Consider the following 21,601-nt stretch of genomic DNA (forward strand, 5'->3'; position numbering starts at 1 on the left):
GGTCACATATGGGCAAAAAAAAAGCGGACTTGGGTCACTTCAGGCTGCAGTGTGGACGTAGCTTTAATCTCCACCAACTGGAGTTTTCTAAACATTCTAGTTTGCAAAAGTTTTGGTCAAGTTAAGCGGGACTTTATACAGAGCATAAATGAACATCAGATTCTAAACTGACTGGTATGTCAAAGATAGAGTTCTACTACTATAAACCAGATGTAAACTGAAATTAATAGGAATGTGAAACCACTTGGTGACAATGGCATTAAGAGTTTCAGACAACTGTAAGTGATGCTAACCAGATACATTAATTAGTAGAACAATTTAAAGGCCATGTGTAATTCATTCATTTATGAACACCTTTGCGTCAATGTACAGGAAAGCCAAATTCAAAGAGGCAACAGCAGTTTTTAGTAAAACAATAAATGCATAGAGTGTCAGACTTACAAGGCACTGCGTGGCGGTACAGGTTTTCTCTGATGGTCTGCTGCAGTTCGTGGTCAGGTGAGGACTTCTGGAAGCGTTGGCTTAGATAATGCTTCAGGTCCTTATTCAACTTAGTTCCTGGGAAGAAAAACATACACAAAAATCTGAATGTTAATGCATGATTTCACTAATAGCATTAGAACATCACCAGGAGAAGCAAAATCATACAGCTAACCCACAGCTACGTGTCAAATGACCAGAGCACTTGGCTCCCAACAAAAGCAGCGAACAAGTTGATCCTGCTGAGCCGAGCGCCGCGCCTTGACCACGGTCCCCACAGAGGAATGGCTAGTAGACATTTCTCCTACCATCTTGGGACAGACAAAACTAGGACTACTGGCAGTAAGGCTAACACCACAGAGGAGGCCTCCCACAGCTACACCATCTGGACCTCAGACACACATTAGGCTACTGTAGGGCCGCCTGACTGGAGAGGGTCCGTGTGTCTCTGCCTAATGTGTTTTCTTCTTGTCTTTTCTTTTCCAAAAGAGTAACCCCACTTTTTTGGCATAGCTTAATATGAAAACAGCATGACAAAACAAGCGACAAAAACATTGATGGTGGAAGCAGCCGGCTAAACCAAAAAATAAAAAGAAAGAGGAGAGCCTGTTTAGCTGCTGATCAGAGCTTCGTCTAAATGTCACTTTCTCCTGTTTAATACAATGTGCAATTATTTACTGTACAAATGATTTATCTCCCATCTTAGCATGACTGTTGAGAACACTTTTTTGGTTGTCTCGGGTGCACAACCAGTCATAAAAGGCCCTGGATCCTGTTTCCATGGAAACTGTGTGCGTACGTGTGTAAATGTGTATCAGATGAATGGGGTTGTTAGCACAGTGCAGAAGAGCATTTTGTACTAAAATCTATAGAATATAGATTTATCCTTTTTTCTTCCATCAAAATATAGCATGTGTAACGGTAATTGATCCCCCCCCCAACGAAACACCACGTCTGCCTCGAAGTGTTCCCTGTTTAGCTTTAAAAGTCTGGTGATATACGTAAATGTCAACCTAAAGACTTTAAACTCACTGTCTGATGATATTTTATGTGAGGAAAACTTTGCTTCTTTTTAGTTACTAAATGAAATCCACCTAAACAGGTATAAATCTCACAGCAAATCTCTGAAAACATGTTGTAGCTGGATATGTAGTGTAGAAACTGGTTAGTGACTAAAATCAGCTGATTGTTACTCTAGACAAAAACTGACTGGTGTCCATCAGGATGGAAGCTATAAAAACTGACCTTTTCCTGATCCGTGAATGCACCGTATGTAAGCACTTCAGAAGAAGCTCAAAGGATGTAAGGCAAAAAAAGCAAAAACTTTATTTTCTACTGATGCCCATCAGCTGAAAGTTGACCTTTTCCAGGTGTTGTTTTGAGATTTACATCGTCTTCTTTTCTTTTTATAGAGCAAATCAGAGACCTTCCTTACTGCTGTTGGAAAACCAACTTTTACTCAGAGTACATCATCGACACTTAAATACAGAAGATAACTTTTCCCTCCACATTACTTAAATATGTCCTCCTGCAGTGCGTGACATTTGCAATGTTTCTGCTCTGGATATTTTATTAGAGAAAGAAACACAAAATTATGCTAGTTTAGTTAGCTGCTATAGAAAACTAAATATTAACTTTAAATCACCTCGTCTCTGTTTTTCCTGTTGACCATACCCTCTTATAACCCGCACAGTAACATCCACTCTACCTACCTATAGAAACAGAATTTAAGGAGGCAAAGATCCACATCTTTCGCATTTAAATCTGATTCTGATTTTCTACAGATCCTAGAGTTGCACAATAAGGCTTCAAAAATCAAATCTCTTAATTTTTTTGCAACCCACTCCAATTGCTAAATTGTGATTTCCCCCAAGTTTCATAATAAACACGATAGATGACATACATTACTTTCAAAATTTAACTTTTGGTCCAATTTTCCGAAAATTTAATTTGAATAATTTATTTTGTCGATGAATCCTGACAGTTTTCAGCTAACAGAGCTCTGTTAGCCTTAATGGTATTGTCGCTATTGCTGATTTTATAAAAGCTGTCATACACTCTCTCTACATGCAGGTATGATAAGTACAGATCTACACATGTATTTACCAAAACATTACTTTAGCAGAAGGTCAAAAAAAAAAGTTAAAGAGCAAACAAACTAGAAATCATGTTAAGAGGATTGATTTCATTCTGAAAACAAATATGCCGCTATAAGGGTTCAGGCTAACTGCATTTATTACGAAAGACAGAAGCCCAGTAAAAGGGTCAAAGTTTCCTGCAGTTCTAGAAATTTCCAACCTAACTTAAATCTATTACAGCAAAGGTTTGAATATATCTACCCTAATGGGTCAGACCCATTTTCACCAATACCCAATAAAGAAAACTTAAGAACCGATATTACTATTGGATTGCTGCATTTCTAGTAAGAATATCTACGAAGTTAGAGCTTTGCCGGCCTACATTATAATTTTTAAAGTAAAATGGAAACAACTCAGTATGCATGGGTCAAAATTTTACTAAACTTGTGAGTTCCGCGTCTAAAAACATTGATCAGTGCATCTTTGAGTCCAGTAATTTAGAAATGGTGGAGAAATGACATCTTAAAGGTATAGAGAACAATCTTTTATTTCTGGGTGGATCATCTAAATAAGTGGTCCTCCTAATAGTCAATCATTCTGATATGTTTATGTTAGGCCGTCCTATGTGCTCATCCAGTAAGCTATCTTTTTCTGTGCATGTGTACTTTCAGGCATATATGTGTGGTGAGCTACGGTTTCAGACAGTCATTGAAGCTCACCTTTACCGTGGCGCAGTCACCACACAGTTGAGGAGTTATATGACCAACAGAGCAAAAAGCAGTGATCATCTGTCTGAACGGTCAGTTAACTAAGTTTGCTATAAAGTCTACTATATAATTACCGCTCTATATAGTGATTGAGGGATTTGGGGGTTAGGGCGGACGTTTGGGCACAGTAAGCTTGTATGAGCTATGAGAACAGCAAATTTTAGACGGAGCGTGCGCTAGGACAAATGGGCTCGTGCACGCTCTGCAACGCACGTGGAGATAGCGGGTCTTTTCTAAAAAATTGAAAAAAGTCCTTCAAAATACCTTTTATATTTGAATACCAATTTACATATGCTATTTATTTTTTTATGGGAGAATACTATGTTGTTAAAAAGCAAAGAGTAGATCTTTGCCACACTGTATACGATGATCAGGAGATCTAACCCTACCAGAAGGTCACAGGTCAAACTTTGGGCCAAAAGGGAGCAAACTAACTTAAATAATTAGTCTGACACAAGAAGAAACAGATTGATGGATACTTGGATTTTTTATAACATTTATAGAATCACCTGATTGCCCATTTATAGCTACAGTGTGTAATTTTCAGCGACATCTAACGTTCAGACTGCAGACCGCAGCAACATGAACATCTCCCCCCCAACAGTACGGCGAGCGTTACGGGACAAAATGTCCACGACGTCCGCATCACCTACCTTCTCAAGTGATGAGGTTTGTTTACATAGATAATTTTACAGATAGTATTTCATTAGTCTGTGTAGGGTATAGATTTAATGTAGACTTAAGATAATAAATATCGAACGTAATGGGCGATCTCGCAATCGCTAGTTTGTTGGCTCTGCGCTGCCGTAGCGCAAAGATGTCTGCCTCCATGGCTGCGAGACCCGCTCCTATGTAATTATAAATAACGAATTCTATTAAATATTAAGGTTAAGAGGCTGAGCTCGTAGATGATGATAAATAACATAGTTATGTATAATATATTACATTTCTGACTGTATATCCCTGTAATTATTACACACTGTAGCTTTAATATTTAGTGTAATATTATTCTTTTTTTAATACAATTCATGAATACAAAAGTAATAGTCTGTTCAAGTACGAAACGAAAGCTTAGGATGAGATGTTAAAGTCTACCTCAATCTGAATGATCAGAGATATGCAAACAGAACCTCAGGGAGACATACTAAAAACTTATCTAGATCTTTTGCTCTCTCACTCGCTCTTTGTGGATCCTTGTCTCGATAAAACAACACGACTTTCATAAAATGAACAGACAGCCTTTAAAGTCACGACAGTCTGAAAAACAAGGTCCTCAAGGGCTGCTCTGCTGATGAAGGAGGGAGAGGTAATTATGGAGGGATGTGCTGATTAAGTAGATAGTGATATTTGCTGTTCCTCTGCAGCTGCACTCTGCCAATAACGGATCACAACCCGGTGTCAATAGCTTGCATTCAATAAAGGCTTTCTGACTGTAGAAATGAATATCGATACACAACTCGACTGCTAATTGAAGCTAGATTGCAAAGGTGAACAAATCTGATTAATAAACGAACTGCCTCCTTATTTCCTTTGGAAATCTACCCGTCTTTTATAAGACGGGGAGATCTGTAAGATGAATTACAGAATCATAAGTGGCCTGGTTAATGTTATCCTTCGGCATTCTAATCTGATTGTCAGGTCTTTGACTAGGACACTACAAAAACTTTGTTTTTGTGCAGACATTACGCTTTAGGATCATCTGTTAAAAAGCTAAATTCATGGTTTCATCAACTACAGCAAGAGGTCCTGAGCAGCCAGCCCCAGACCACTACACTACCACCACCATGTCCAACTGTATGATACTTTAGTGATGATGCAACAGGTTGCACATCGTCCAAAAAGGATGTCTTTTCTCTAATTAATCCAACAAATATTTTCCCTATAAGTGATTGTGAAGTTATTATGGGAAACATCTTAATAAGAGCCCAGCCTTTGTGGTCTTCAGTCTCTAGAAAGATACGTGCCTCGGTTAAGAGTGTTCAAGATAAAAAAAATAAATAAGAGTCAGAAGCCTGTAAACATCATTCCTCATCTGTCCTTGAATTAGTTTTGAACAGGCACTTTCTTTGAGATCATTTAGCCATGTTCTAATTAAGCCAATTACAACAAAGTGAAACAAAATATCTCCTACTGTAATGAGGCTGGTACCCTTTTCCTTATATTTTAAATCACATTTTTGGTTCTTTGAATTCTCTTTCCAACAGATGGAGTTCAGTTTTTTTTTCTTTAATCTATTTTAATAATAACTTCAATGCTTTTTTTGGAATTCCAATTAAGAAGGTCACCATTTACGATGAATAAAGCAGTCGTCCTCTTTTAGATTTATGTACGACAATATCATCCTTACTCCTCTGGACTTCGAAGAAGCTAAGAATTCTCGCCAAACCGATGTTCAAATCATTTTTCGATCAAGTGTTGAAAAGCTAAACATTTCCCCAAGCTTCTAAACTCTATCAGGATTCACAATTGGCTCCAATTTCAAACAAGGTCAAGTATGAAAAAAATATTACTACAGAAAGACTGCCGTACATGACAAAGCAACATATTGAACTTTCCATTCACTGGAGGTTAGCAGTTTTTTCTTTTATCTAATAGACGGCAGTCATTAACTGGGTCTCTGACATTCCAGATGGAACATGATTCAAATATAAAACAGTAAATCGTCTCTCTGCCCATGGCCAACAGCAAAGCAAGTCATTCTACAGAATGAAATGAAGCAAATCCCAGGCAGGAGGATGGGTAGGGTCTGGAGATCATTCGGCCCAGCGACCACCCACCCAATCCCCCCATCCTGGATAATTAGAAAAGACATATCCTTCAAACACAGCCCACCTGGTAAAGATTTTCCATAAGCCCTCCCTGAAACAAGCACTGTTTTGGAAGCGAGACATACAATCCACGACAGACGGGAGGTTTATTCGAGAGTCAGAGTCACACAAAGATCGGAGGCATAAGAGGAAGCCAGACTAAACATCAAAAGAGCTTCAGACAGCGAGAAAATGTGGAAAGCCCCTCTTCTTTCCAGGCATCTCAAACAAAGCCCACCCTTGCACCCCTTTACTCTGATCAGGCAGCCAGGCCTCTGTTCAGACATGCATGTCCAGACCGGGCATAGCTTGGACCTGTTGGCAGCTGACATCTGTGTTCACGCTGCAGAAACATCGAAACTTCAATGAAACTTGATCTAGCAGCTCGACGGGCAATTGCAGTCACAATGGGAAGCTTTGAGGGATTTTCTGCAGATTTGAATTTAGAAAGCGTTCCTCTGGCACCGTTCCACTTCTCCCTTTGCAATGCAGACTTCTCTATCAACTCCCCATGCTGCCACGATTCTTCCATAGTTGGCCTCATCACAGGTGGGGACGACTCAGAGTACAGAGAGAATACCCAGAACTTCATTGTCTGGTGCCAGCAGAAACACCTTCTGATTAATGCAGGGAAAACCAGAAGATGCTCCTGTCATTTTGCACATCTCTGATGTTGCTGTTATTCTTGTAAAAATGTGCATAGCTGTATATTGGTTATTTACTCTCCATGTGCACAGTTTTGTATTGTTAAAATGCTTTACAGTACAGTGGTGTTTATCCTCTAACTCTTCACTATTATGTTCTTTTACATTACATTCTAAGGTCCACATTTGTGTGACAATTTTTTTCTATATTTTTTTGCTGCTGTAAACACCACAATTTTCCCTATAGTGGGACAATACAGGGATTTTCTATTCTATTCTTTGCTCCAAAAAAGCCCTGAAAGCTGATTCTGATATGATATAGAAGTTATTGCTGAAACGTTCTGACCTGGACACTAGAGTTAGGCGGTCAGTTAATCATATATTAATGTCTTAACCCTTAGACAATAGATAAAAACTGAAAGAGGGAGATTTAGATGGACACCCTTCTCTTTTAGCTGTGGGAGGTTTAAGGGGTTTATTTCTGGCCGATCAACAGGTTTGAAGTCATCCTATGGCATCTCAAACAGGAACAAGAACTTGGATTTGAATTGGTCCCACTCCCAAACTTTCTTTGGAAGATCTACATGTTGCAGGTTCCTTTTTTTTTTTTCTTGCATATAGATCGTGTCACATTTTTTCAACCACAATTGGATACAGCAGATAAATGATGGTTGGCGGCACCTTGCCAGGTTCTGCCTGAACTAAGACACTTCCACCTGCTTCATCATTTCCTTTAACACAGCTCTGAGCTTTAAAATTACATATATATAGATATGATTAGGGCTGCACTTAACAATTATTCTGCAAATTGATTAATTTGTTGATTATTTCTTTGATTCATCCGTTTAGCCAATGGCTCCTTGAGGAAAATTTTTTACGAAAAAAAAACTAAAGCTTTTCCACTTGAGGAGTTCTGGATAGAGCATATTGACATAAGAATACGTTTTTTTTATATTAAATACTACATTTTTATCTTTTTTTCTTTTTACAATTTTGATATAATTACTGCTCCAAGTGTGTCACTCTGTCAGCTTAAGGCATGTTTTACAGTCTCTATACTCCAGTTAACGATAAATCGATTAATAAATTTCTGACGATTATTTCAATAATCGATTAATCAAGATTAATCCTATTTATTGTTTCAGCCCTAGTTATGCTATATAATCTCTTCATGTAAAGCTTGGCTGTCCAAACACAAGGTACTCTCGGGGAATGTTTTTTTAATCTTCTGACTGCAGTAGTCAGTTATTCATCTAAACAGCAGAGGTCCCTTCAGAGCGTCTGTATGAGGGAGAAGACGCTGTTAAAAAAAAAAGAAAACAAGAAAAAAAAGGTTGTACCCCTCTAAGTTAAAAACAAACAAATTCAACTTATGAGTTTAAACAGGTTTCAGCATAGGGCTAAGTTCAGTTAGCAGTTTGCTCGCCAAACAACACCACATCAAATAGAGTGGTTGCCATCTCAGTCTCAGTGTGGCGGATTCACCTATCAAGCTGATAAACGGACAATTCCAGTTTTCTCTGAGAAGCTCTAGCTGGGAACCTAGCAGGCATATTAAGTTAGAAATCAACATGCTGGTCTTATCACACCCTCTAAGTGGGTCCGTTTTACCAGGGTTTTGGTAAGAGCTCTCCATGCAGAGGGACCGACTCCAGCTTCAGTCAGCTCACTGGGCAGTGCCAGACACAATCGTCCTCTTAACACAAAGCACAGCCTAAGTGACGAAGCAGGGAACACACTCATATGCTGGGGTGCCAGCCTGTTTCGCACCGAGCCAATTCAGAGCTGGCAGCAGCGCCACCGTTTTGGCTGGGAACTTGGTTTTGTATCGATGTAGAATACACAGTCTGGCAATCCAATCCCCCCCACCAACACCACCTTTCTATTCTCTCTTGAATTATCTTTTGAAGACCACAGGGCGCGTTGCCAAGCGCAGCGTATGATTACAAAGAAATTCTTCTCTTGGCGAGCCATTCACTCACCAAGTGTTGTGATTCTCAGATGAAACAGTCCAAAGTGTTTCAAGTAGAACTGGAATCACATCCTTTCAGGCTGACTGGCAGAGAGTTAAATGAAGCTATCAACACACGCTGCACAAAGTTGCATGTTAAGTAATCATCTAAGTGAGGAGTGCATTCATGGCTCAGGATAATCAGATAATAAGGGCTAATCAGTATTTAATTGATTGAACCAGCAGCTATTTACAGTTAACATTTCCATGAGTGCAGATCAGAGCTTAACCATATGTCTAAATGATTAAAGAACAGGAAGGAAGAGAACGGAAGGCGACTGTGACCCTGCAGCTGATCCAGGTAAAAAGATGGGAAATAAGATTTTTTATAATGACAAAAAATGAAACATACATATGTACACATATACATATGTATAAGTCATGTGCGTGTGTGTATATCTATATATCTATATCTATATCTATATCTATATCTATATCTATATCTATAGATAGATAGATAGATAGATAGATAGATAGATAGATAGATAGATATATATATAGATATATATATATATATATAGATATATAGATATATATATATATATAGATATATAGATATATATATATATATATACACCCACACACACACACACACACATATATATAAATACACTTACACATATATACATACACACACACAACCTCTTCAATTTGCTGTAAAATTCTTTTTAAGCTACATTAATGATAAAAGTTGCTCATAAAATGCAACCCTGAGCTCAATACCGCCCCCTATGCTTTATTGACAAATGTCCTTTGCAACAAACCAATTGGCAGGGCCTGTATCCATAGCAACAGTGAGCAAACTGAAGAGAGTGATGGGTGGCAGCCAGTCAGCATCCGCTGCCCCCTGCTGGATCATGCAGGTATAACAAAAATAAAAACCCTGTCAGTTACTTTGAATGACCAACACTTTTTTATGTTGATTTAAAAGTGAAAGAGTTAAACGGCAGACAGACCGTACGTGTTTAATGTAAGGAAACATTGAAAAGGCTTTCCATACATTATCAATAATTTGAAAGGAACAGGAATGAGTAGAAGAACAGGAATCAGAACCCATCATTGGCTTAATCTACATCATTAATACATGCAGACGATCCTTCAGTCAGTCTGACTGTGAGATCAGAGGCTAATTAACTAAATGTTATAATGATGTAAAGCAAAAGCAAACCATTTTCACACAGAGATGGCAAACTTGAGTTCTGTTGATGAAAATCCTTTTTAACATGGTGCTTTTCACATCAAAAACAAGACATATTTCTGGAGAAAAGGCTCCCCTGGTTGTGTCATCTACTGGAGCAGTCAGATATGAGAAAATGATTTGCAAGTCATCATCCAACAAGACGAACAAGCGAACAAGACGTAAGACTTTTGATCTCCTGGTTATTGAGTTATTATAAAACTGAGAGAATTCTGCAATAGTAGGGAGCATCCCTATGTTTAAATCGGCTTTATTATCATCTTCTTTATTTTCAGAAAATCACAACACAGAGATGCCTATTAAAGCTACAGCTCAGTATCTTTTTATGGATGCAAACACAATCACTGACGATTCTTACAAACTTGTTTTAAAACTCGTGCTAATTTGGCTTCCTTCCCCCAGAAATGCCAGATTACCTCCTCATTAAGATGACATTGAACATTTCACTGTTTTGCAATTTTGGAGGCAATATTTTGAAAAAAAAAAATAAAATAGCATAAAGGATGGTAATTTGTGTAAGAAATCACTAAAGAGCCAGAGGTATCGGTTTTTCAAAATTGCACAATAAATTGACCAGAATCGATTATTGGGTATTAATCTGTTTAGATCAGCAACATATATCAGCACCACTTTTACATTAACAGCAATCTTCAGTGAGGAAGCGATGAATAAATGAAATCATATACTGGACGGTTGTTTCGGAAGCATTAGGTGACTCAATCGTTGATATATGATGTTATAGACTGTTAAAAATTGTCAGCTCCATAATATTGTTCCCTTTATTTTAAAATAGTAAAACCATTTTTACAACAGCTGATTATGTAAATAGCCGATGCTTTAAGAAGGAAGGCTATTAATCATACTTCTTTTAATTACTGTTGTTTATATCATGTGCACTTTTAAAGAGAAATATATTTTCGTAGATGGATTGTGGGCCAAATTCCAATCTTTACAGAAACCTAAGATTAGGATTTGCCCCAACATTTCTTATTTGTGAATCTCTAGTATTAATCTTCACATGTATGAATTTAAACCAGAGACACCAGGCAGAGAGTCTATAAAACACTCCGACACACCCCTACAGCTAATTATATGAACTTGAGCGACTTCAATGAAGATTGCGCATTTCATATCCACACCTTCAAAAATAGGCACAAAAGTGATATTTTTAATATCCTCTGCAATCAGGAAAGAAAAGTATCGAACAGCCGCAGCGTAAGAGTTCACCCCTTCAGCTTTTTCCTTTTTAATCGCGTCTCTGCCTTTGTGTCTCATGGAGCTGCTGGTCTTGTTTACCATGCGCCACATTTCTTTTATTGATTGCAGCTCTCCACAGCAGAACACCCAGAGGATATATTTCTGCATGAAGGCCAGCAAAAACCCACCGATACAGGTTTAATTTCCTATCCCACAATCTAACAACTGGCCTCACAGACATGACTTTTCATGGGTCTTATGGAGAACAGATTACAGCAGACCATTATTATATAGGATGTATACATGTATAAAAAAATTACATCTCCTAGTTGAAATCTTAGGACAGTAAACATCACATTTGAATGCATCACAACTGACATAGGGGCTGAAAAGAAGCCATTACTCCTCTTCTGTGAATAATCTTGCGACCAAACACCCACATAGTCCAAGATCTGCGCCACTTTCACTAAGGCCAGAGCTGGCTCAGCTAATAATGGGATTATTTGGCTATTGGATGGATAAACCAGTGGGATAAGAGTACCTTGAAGGTAATTACATCACCAATCTGGATACTCCGCATTGACAGGTGGCTATTTAAGACTGATATCAGTGTTTGTCTCCGGAAGCAGGGCATTGGACAGACTAAAGAGAGAGACACGTTCTGAATGCCTGAACAGCAGCGGACGGCGCATTAAGACTGCAATGAAGACGGTCCAAGGACGTCCTTCATCTGTTACTTCATAAACGGCTCTTTAAATTTGAAAGTTTTGAGACGTGTTAGGGACAGAAATGCAGCATTTTTACGATAAATCACCTGGTTTGATCTAATAGTCCAATATGAAAACAAAAAGTATTTTCCTATTTTTTGGTTTGAAACTTTCACATCTCAAAAAGAAACTGCAATTTTACACCAATAAGTTTGGAGGAGTGCAAAAGCTGTAACCAAACTTATTTTAGCCACAGCTATTATGGAGGCCGAGAACTTATGTTCTTATCGGCACAGTTTTCTACGGCAAGCAGGAGGGGCCAACATCTAATAACAGGTCATTTGTTAATCCGTCTCAACATACATAGATTTTTAATGGACGTATCAGCCTTGCTGATCCAGAACGCTGCTGCCCGTGTCCTCACTAAGACTAAGAAAGTAGAGCACATCACCCCAGTTCTAAAGTCCTTACACTGGCTCCCTGTATCTCAGAGAATAGACTTTAAAATACTTCTGTTAGTCTATAAATCTCTGAATGGCTTAGCACCTAAATACATCTCAGACTTGCTATCAGTGTATCAACCCTCCAGACCACTCAGGTCTTCTGGCTCCAGCCTGCTCTGCATACCTAGAACCAGAACTAAACATGGAGAAGCAGCATTTAGTTCCTATGCTCCATTTATCTGGAACAAACTTCCAGAAAACTGTAAAAGTGCGGAAAGCCTGAGTTCCTTTAAATCAAGACTAAAAACACATTTGTTTAGGATTGCCTTCGACTGTTCTAGTTAAACAGTTCACCTGAAACATCAAACATCAGTTCAACTTTTTTATTTTGCTATTTTTGCTTTGATTCAGTTTTATTCTATATTTTCTATATTTTAATCATGTAAAGCACTTTGCATTGTCTTTGTACTGATATGTGCTATACAAATAAATTTGCCTTGCCTTGTTGTTAGGTACTTTGTAGGAAATGTAACCTTTACGACGTATTTTTCAAGCATACGTCTAAAGTGAAAAAGTTTTAGTTTCAGCTGGTTTAAATTCTATTAAAAAAAAAAACTTTAAGGAACCTTTTGCTCTCCTGTTATTAATCCATTGATCACAAGATATTAACAGATTAATTAATTCACAAAATGATCATTAGTTGGAGCCCTACACACAACCCTATATTACCCATCTAATTGGATAGGTAATTCCCATAGTGTATATGAACAAGCTACAGTCGAGCAGTGGGGATTTATTTTAAATCACAATATTTTGTGGGATTTAATGCAATTATAATACTAGTGAGGGAAAAAAGTGCAATTAACAATCTCAAATGCAATCAATTGCCCCATAAACACAGATGATGATCTAAAAATAAACCGTCAATGATCCAACAAATGCCTGCAGCCTAACAACTACACCTCTGGTTCACCTTAAAGGGCCGGCGTCCTGCCAGTTATGTGTCTCTGCTCATAAAAAGCTGATTTAAATGGGGAAATGAGCTCGTCAGCATATCATTAGTTTCTGCTCAGGCCTGCTAACGAACCATCGCTTGATTCAGGTGTGTTAAACCAGGAAAAGATATCAGCTCCTGAGGACTGACTGACTCAATAATAATAAAAAAATGATTTTATATTTAATCACTGCCCTCAACTAAAGAGCAATTTAATTTAAATAGCAAATGAAATAATCCCTACCATACTGTAACTTATGTGGTTTATAAAAATCTGTTTATATGGTGCAAAAGAAAAAAATATTGCCCAGTAAAAAGAAAAAGATAATTTAAAAAATGAGTAAATAAAAATGACAGATACAGATTTGTTTCTTCTAAGGACGAAAAAGATGCAGAAAAGGTAGATGATCATAAAAAGCTTAACAGCAGAAGATAAATCCAGATAGAGCAGGAGTAGCAGAACAAGGTATGAGTTGAGCATTTAACAAAGTACAAAACAAAACTTGTGCAGAAATAGAAGTTAAAAATACATACAGAAGCAAATACATTGATCAAAAAAGGGACATTAAATATCAGAATGGGAAATTGCAACAAATACAAACGATATTAGAGTAAATAAACAGATCCAAGTCAAGACAGAGACCTAAATGATAATCATGCGTAGATAATCAGCTAATGAATGAGCTCAGAATGTCCATATTCATATGGATTTTCCAGTGGTTTGATGTATGACTATAATATGTTGCAGCCTATCACTCTTTCCTTGCCCCCACGTCCCGTCCATAGAGGATGAACACCAAACTGACAGACCAACCTCTGCTCATGACAGGGTGGGATTAGAGGGAAACGACAAAAAAACTGCAGAGAGGACAGAGTGAGATTTAATACGAACCCACAAATTAAAAAAAATGACACTACATTAATATTAAAACATAAAGAGTGAATGAATGAGACAGAGAGGAGTGTTTTCATATTCAGGTCAGACCCTGACTGAGACACGTCCCTCCTGCCCGTCTACATTTGTACAAGAAGGGAAATGTGTCTCTTCATCACAGCCTTCCTGACTTCTAATTGGCCACATGAGGCGGTGTTAGTTAATCTCTGTGATTGTAAAGCAGGCTCTGCCCCAGTCTGCCTCGCCTCCACGCTCCCCGACAGCTCATCAACTCAGCCACCAGGGGGCACATGTAATTCAGGGTCAAACATGAGCAAATTGTGTGGGATGGTGGGGGGAAAGAAATCACTGATGCACATGTGTGCACCTTTGTGTTATGCACAGGGAGCGTGCAAAACTATTCACATCTACTTAACATTCTGTCACACTAAAACCCAAAGCTTGATGCATTTTGTTTTCATGTGATTGACCAAAAGAATAAATGCATGGTTTATGAGTGGGGAGAAAATAATGGGTTTGACTTTTCTTCTTTAGCTCCCCCGACATCCACCTCAGGTGACTTCAGTCAGATCATCCATCCATCCAGAAGAGGGCATGACTGATCCACTTTCTCTAAACATCACTCTGACACATTTAGGACTCCAGAAGCAGACGTCGTTTAACTGCATAAAACAACAGGCCGTTTCTTTGCTCAGGCAGATGACAACACAGAGAGTAGAATGAAACTCACTACATCTGGTCATCTATTGAAATGTAGAAACAGGATGAATGCATAAGAAAACACAGCAGAGAACGAGAGGAAGCACATTTCATGTCCCTTTTCCTCTAACCTTTTCTGGCTTATATTTCTAAAAACACCCATAAAAAAGTCAGACAATTTTCTTTTTGACAATATTTAGGAAAGAACTTTAAAAAAAAAATCACATGATTACACCTGAACTAAAAATAGATCTCATTTTATTTTAATTTTCTAGCTTAGTGGGGCAGGAATCACTGCTAGCTATGCTTGTTTAGTAGGTCAGAGCTCAAACAGCCTTGCATCTCCTAACATCTGACTGCAGGCCGAGCATCTGGAAGGACCCAGCCATAAACACCACGTTAACACCAGCAGGGGAAGCAGCAATGTTATATTAGTTAGAAGCAAGCATTATTAAACATGAAAAGGACATTAGCTCAGAAATCTAGATGACAAAAACAACAAATTGAACCAAAAAAAACGAAAGAAGGGTCGTAAAATAATGAGATGGAAAACATGAGAGCCCCTGCAGCATGAAGCCTTGCATCATTTACTGCATGAAGGACTCAAACTTGCTATCCATGCTGTAGAGGTGAAGATGTCCACCGCAAAAAAATGAAATCTAAATAAGTAATTTTTTCCTATAATAAGTGCATTTTTTCTTGAATTAAGGAATTAAGTGAGACACTTTGCCAATGGAACAAGACAATTTACACTTAAAATAAGAAAAAAACAATTGCATTGTCTTATTTCAAGTGCATTTTTCTCTAGATACCTTATTTTAAGAGTAAAAATACTAATTCCATTGGCAAATCATCTTATTTATCTGCTCAAATTAAGGGTAAATAGCCTTAAATTAAGACATTTTTACTCATTTTGAGATCATTTTTGCAGTGTCCACATCAGCTCATATATGCTATATTAAATAGGGCTGTGTAATCAAATTAAAAAATCACATGCACTAGTCGTGGATTCACATTTATAAGCATACACTTCAAAAGCTGATGAGTGAGAGCCAATCACGTGTGAGGATATTGGATCATAACAATTTGGGTAAAGAAAAAGGGGGGCGCACGCGATATGCCAGGTGGAGTTTGCTTCCGTTTCTGTTTGATCTGATGAATTTCTTTTTTTATGTTGGAAAGTCACAAGATTGAGTAAAATATTAGAAAAAAAGTAAGATTACCTCTTTTGCAAAACAACAAATACATAAAATAAGGCAAGTAAAAGTCTAATAAAAACACCTAATGCGTTCTTGCACCATGTTTATGCTCAAACAAACAAATACTTCTACTACAATATAAATTACATCAACCAACTTTTTTTTAAACTTCAAGAGACCTCTGGGAGCAATAAGTGGATTAAATGGATAGCATTTAAGGGTAAAGATGGATAATATAAAAGCATTGAAGGCTTACGTTGATATATGCCCAAGTTGCATTTCTGTGAATATTTCTAAGTCTCTGTATGTAAATCCCAGGCAGTTGTTTTTCCTTCACACAGCCACAGTAAGAGTGTCTCAACACAGGAGCATGATGGGTAAACTGAAGCTTGGCAATGCAGTTTAAGTTTATTCTTAACGGGCAATTTAAAAGCTTTAACTTTTTGAAGTGCAGAGAAGGAATACACCCTTTGATGACAAAAATAGACTGTGTGGAGTAGAATTACACATTGAGAGACAATAAAAAAGGTCTGAAATGAGGGAGTTACTACCCAGGCTGGAACGGGCACATGTGCCAGTTTCCAGCTTAAATCCACAACAGAGGTCCCCTTCCAAGCTGTGGTGACGACATGCTGATGGAGGGACACACCTCCTTCTCTCAGACGCTTCCAGACATCATTATAGAGTCACATGGTAACATCTAGAACGGGAAACACTGAGCTTTGGTTGCAGAGAAATGAACGAAAGCAGATAGGGGTTTATGTGTGATCTATCTGAGCAGCCATTTATGCACACTGAGGCAAATCAGATTTTTTATTTTTTTGTTTGGCACTAAAAATCAATTTGATATAAAAGAGCAGTTTGTCTGATGTAATCTACTGATGACAAAGTGCCAACTTAAACCTTCAGCAATCGCATTCAACCCTTAGCTCCTGTTAGAGATGCAGGAAACATGATGAGTAGACTAAATAGATTCCAGATTTTCCTGCAGTTCACAGAGCAATTCATATTTTATAGCCTCACTTCATCAATTTACAGCAGGTATCTCCACTGTGGCTTTACATATAAAAGCTGCATAAATTCCAGACAGAACGACTGCATATAACTTCCAGAGTCTCAACATGCAAATATTTGTACCCCCCAGAATTCATGTAGGTCTGAAAAACAGTAAAAGTATTAATTTAAAGGTATAGAGGACGATATTTTATATCTGGGTGGTTTATCTCAATAAGTGGTCCTCCTAATTGTCAATCATTCTGGTGTTATGTATACGTAAGGCCGTCCTTCGTGCTCGTCCTGTTAGCGATCTTTTTCTGCGAATGCGCACTTTCAGCCGTATATGTGTGGTGAGCTATGGTTTCAGACAGTCAATGAAGCTCACCTTTCTCTCCGCGGTTCTTTGAAAATGGCCGAAGGTCGTAAGAGAAAAAGTGTCTACAAAGCGTAAGAGAAGAAAAGAAAGGCTACAGAAGAGGGAGATTTATCCCAGAATGCTTTGCACGGAGAGCTCTCCTCGCAAAGCATTATGGGATTTGCTATCCGACAGCGGCAAATGTTAACAAAGATGTCGCAGCCACCGTGCAGCAGACCAACAGGGAAGTGATCATCCATCCAAACGCTCTATATAGTTATTGAGGTATTTAGGGGTTAGTGTGAACGTTCGGGAACAGTGAGCTTGTTTGAGCTATGAGAACAGCAACTTTTAAACAGAGCGTGCACGAGGAGAAATAGACTTGTGCACGCTCTCAAGTGTGCATTTTTTTTTTTAAGTGGAGAGGGCGGGTCTCTTAAAAAAATATGAGAAAATCCTCCACAATAACTTTAATTCTATAGCTTTCAAGCCTTGATTGTAGCTCTGATATCGAAGGGTTTGTTTCGTCTCTGTCATCTTAAGAGGGTCAAATGCAGAGATTCATTGTGAATAGACTCAACCTATCTCAATGGCTACGTTCACACTGCAGCCTTAAGTGACCCAAATCCGATTTTTTTTTTGCCCATAAGCGACCCGGATTTGATCTTTTCATGGTTGTCTGAACAACACATCCTTTTTTTTTTCAATCCGATCCAGGCCACTTGGCTATGTGGTCCTGAATCCGATACGAATCTGATCTTTTAAAATGCGACCTGTCTCTGAACGGCCAGGTCGGATTCATCCGACCTGAACTCCATTAAAACCCGACAAAGGTCACTATTCTGCGTGTTGCTACGCAGAAGCGGCAAGAAAAACAAAAAACATGGCAGATGAAGATGCGGAGAGCAGTATTTATGTTTAAACCTATTGACAAGCTTGTGTTTTAATGGTCAAAAAATTATTAGATGCGTGCGGGCACTACCATCCATGTTTACTTATGGAGAAAAATAGCACGCTGGCCTGTGACGTCATTGCATCCACTACTGCGCATGCGGGACACTTGCGTTGTATGACTGCAGTTCACACAGGAGATCACATACAAGTCGCATATATTTGGAAATATGAACGGCAATGCGAAAAAAATCGGATTTCACAAAAACAAAAAATCGGAATTGAGCATCAAGGCCTGCAGTGTGAACGTAGCCAATGAGATGACTGGAAGTAAAACACTACTGGTGAAAAGTTTATAACCAAAGCTCCCTGAACAGTTCAACAGCCTTCAAATGTTTCCTCACTTAAACATCTGCAGTTATGTCACCTGCTCAGTAATCCCAAAAATCTAACTATATCAGTGCCTCAACACTCAGCAGCTCCAATAAGTCTCAGTCTAAATATTATTCTAAAAGCCAAGAGAACAGAGAGCAGCACGGATACATCTGCTCCATTCCTCATCTTCATGACTTCCTCCCGCTCTCCTCATCTACGGTTTGTAGAAAGATGGGCATTTTTTATCCCTACCCCAGCAGACAAATGAAGGGAAGCGTGCTCTACTGTGAAAACAGTGCATTCATCACAGAACAGCACCAAGCGTCAGAGTCAGGAAAGGTTTGCTATTTGTTTTTTCTTACCTTATGGAGTCATTCAGGAAGAGTCAGGGTCGCAGGAGAAGGGTTGAAGGAAGGGAACATGGAGAGAAAATAAAAGGAAATGTTAAAATGTGTGAAATAATTTCTGGTTTTATAACATATTGCAGACAACATGGTCGCTATGATCACATTTAGTGCCTTGAAACGCTTAATGATCAATCTGAAATGTGGAAAGGGTCATTATCTTTAATAATCAATCAGATATAAAGCATATGACAAATTCACAAAACAAACACAGCATTTCAGCTTCTTAGAGATTAAAATACTAAATAGTATCACATGTTAGAGTGATGGGTGTAGCCACTTAATATGTAGATATATATATGATGTTAAAATAAAATAAAAAACGAGAGAAATAAAAACCTGGAAGGATCTATAGGTGGAGAGGTATGTCAGTAGAGCAAAAAAACATTTCCTTAAAAACATGATCTCATTAAACAATTTCAAAAAAGTATTTAAATGCTGTTAACTATTGTTCACAAAGAAAAATCTGAATCAGGTCACAGTTTTAAATTAAATGAAAAGTTGTAAACTGGAAACCCGACATGCATCTGTGACTAATGCCAGCATCAGTAATGACAGATAACACCCTGACAGAGAGAAGTGAGGCAATGAAAAGTAGTAGTGAACACATGGAGAGGATGTTCTTTGACTTTAGATCGTAGAGCTGAACGCCTCATTTTTCAAAAAAGAATAATGATCAGGAAGCAGCAAACTCATTACAAATGTTCTCTGCATGACAAAACGTAACCCAGAAAAATACTCTGTGGGTTTTAGCACAAAACATGATTACGACATGGAATCACATCAAGTCCTAACACGCCTGTAGAATCACACTTGATAATGGGGGTCATGGCACGAAGCATTATCTAATTGAAGTAGTAAAGGCTCAACAGAGTCCCAGACAAAAGCAGGAAGTAGACCCAAAGGTAAAAATGCAGGAATCGGAGGCTTCTGTTGAGATGCAACAACCCAGATACAACCATCCCTAACAAGTAATTCAAAATATTACATGCATGTTAATGTCTTTTCTTATTGCCGGAGACTCTTTTAGGAAGAGGACTGGGCAAGACAAACATTTCAATAGGTCAGAAATTATGCAATTATTTTTATTCAAATCAAGAGAACGACATCCAATGCTGCAGGTAACAAAAGTGTAGAAAGATTTTTTTATCCAAGTGCCTGAAACTGGCATCTGAACGTTTGAGATACATATTTCTTTGTAGTTTCTTGCAATACAATTTTTAACTTTAAACATTACATTATGTTAATATAAAAATCTATCACTTTCATTGAGGCACACAAGCTGCCTCAGAGCATAGCAGAATATGCTATATTCTCCCCAGGCGCCGCACAATGGCAGCCCACTGCTCCCCAAGGGGATGGGTTAAATGCAGAGAAGTAATTTCCCTCTGGGATTATTAAAGTATAAAAATAAAAAAAAAAAAAAATAATATATATATATTTCTGACAAACTGAACATGTAGTTTAAACCAGTAAGGTTAGGATAAAACAACAGGAGCTCTGGGTTTGCAGGGGCTGTTTGGACCTGGCAAAATAAAAGAAACTTGACCTTCAAATGATGGAAATGTAGAAAAAAAAAAATAAATGGACTATTTTAAACTTTCTACTTTACAATAACTATTTAAAGTCAAACATAGAGCTCGCTCAAGCAGAGCCGGTCGCCTTTGTCTTCTGTCGACCAAGCACAAGGTGGTAGAAATTAGTTGCTATTTGTATGCAAATTACCCTCAATCAGTGACGGCGAAGTGAAAAGGGTGAACGCAGTGAGGTGTGGCTAACCCTTGAATCCGCAGGAGAACTTTATTATTTTTCTCTATGCTGCAGACAGCTGTGTGAGTGATGCGCAGCAATAAGCATGAGGGTGGACCCCTTAATAAAAACAGGGGGTTGGTGGAAAAATTATAACCAATGTTACTCTGGGGTGGATTTCTAGACCAAGTTTTTTTTATTTTTTTATTTTTTACCTTACTTTCCTTATTTCTATTTTGGAATTGTTGAAAGAAATACGTTCAGCATTTCTAGCATTTTTATTAATGTTGCTGGAATGAGTGGTCATTAATTATTTAGATCAAGAGCTAATTCAGTGCCACACCAAGAGCAGAAGCTCTTAAACTTTGCAAAGCGATATTCTCACTAGGTAATCCTATAAATATTAAAAAATTCTATTAAAATTTTCTTTCCAACTTTTTCTTCTTACTATCAGTAGAGAAGTTGTTTGATCATCAGAGTAGGTTTGTGTCAGTCTGTGGCAATGTCTTAATAACCGATTATGGCTCTCATCCAGGGCGCCATAATGTCAGGAGACATCAACTTTTTATTTTATCTTTTTTTGTCTTTTAACCTTCCTCTGTTTATTGGAATCCAGTGAGGGGAACATTAGCGCCCCCTTGGTGTGAACTCCGTAAAACGCAAAAAAATTATTGTTTTACACATTAGCTACCGTAATTTCTGACTATAAGCC

At 38.1% G+C, this 21,601-nt stretch overlaps 1 protein-coding gene across 11 annotated transcripts in view; it reads right to left on the reverse strand.

Moving 5' to 3' along the window:
- Positions 1–21,601, reverse strand: part of LOC107091395 (membrane-associated guanylate kinase, WW and PDZ domain-containing protein 1-like) — a 166,298-nt gene that overhangs the window by 100,580 nt on the left and 44,117 nt on the right. For all 11 annotated transcript variants that reach the window (XM_015385276.1, XM_015385277.1, XM_015385275.1 and 8 more), the window contains exon 2: positions 442–558. In XM_015385276.1, the coding sequence (XP_015240762.1) occupies positions 442–558 (117 nt within the window). The remainder of the gene's footprint in view (positions 1–441; positions 559–21,601) is intronic.

Source organism: Cyprinodon variegatus, unplaced genomic scaffold, assembly GCF_000732505.1.
Source record: "Cyprinodon variegatus isolate N-32 unplaced genomic scaffold, C_variegatus-1.0 Scaffold335, whole genome shotgun sequence".
Taxonomy (NCBI): Eukaryota; Metazoa; Chordata; class Actinopteri; order Cyprinodontiformes; family Cyprinodontidae; genus Cyprinodon; species Cyprinodon variegatus.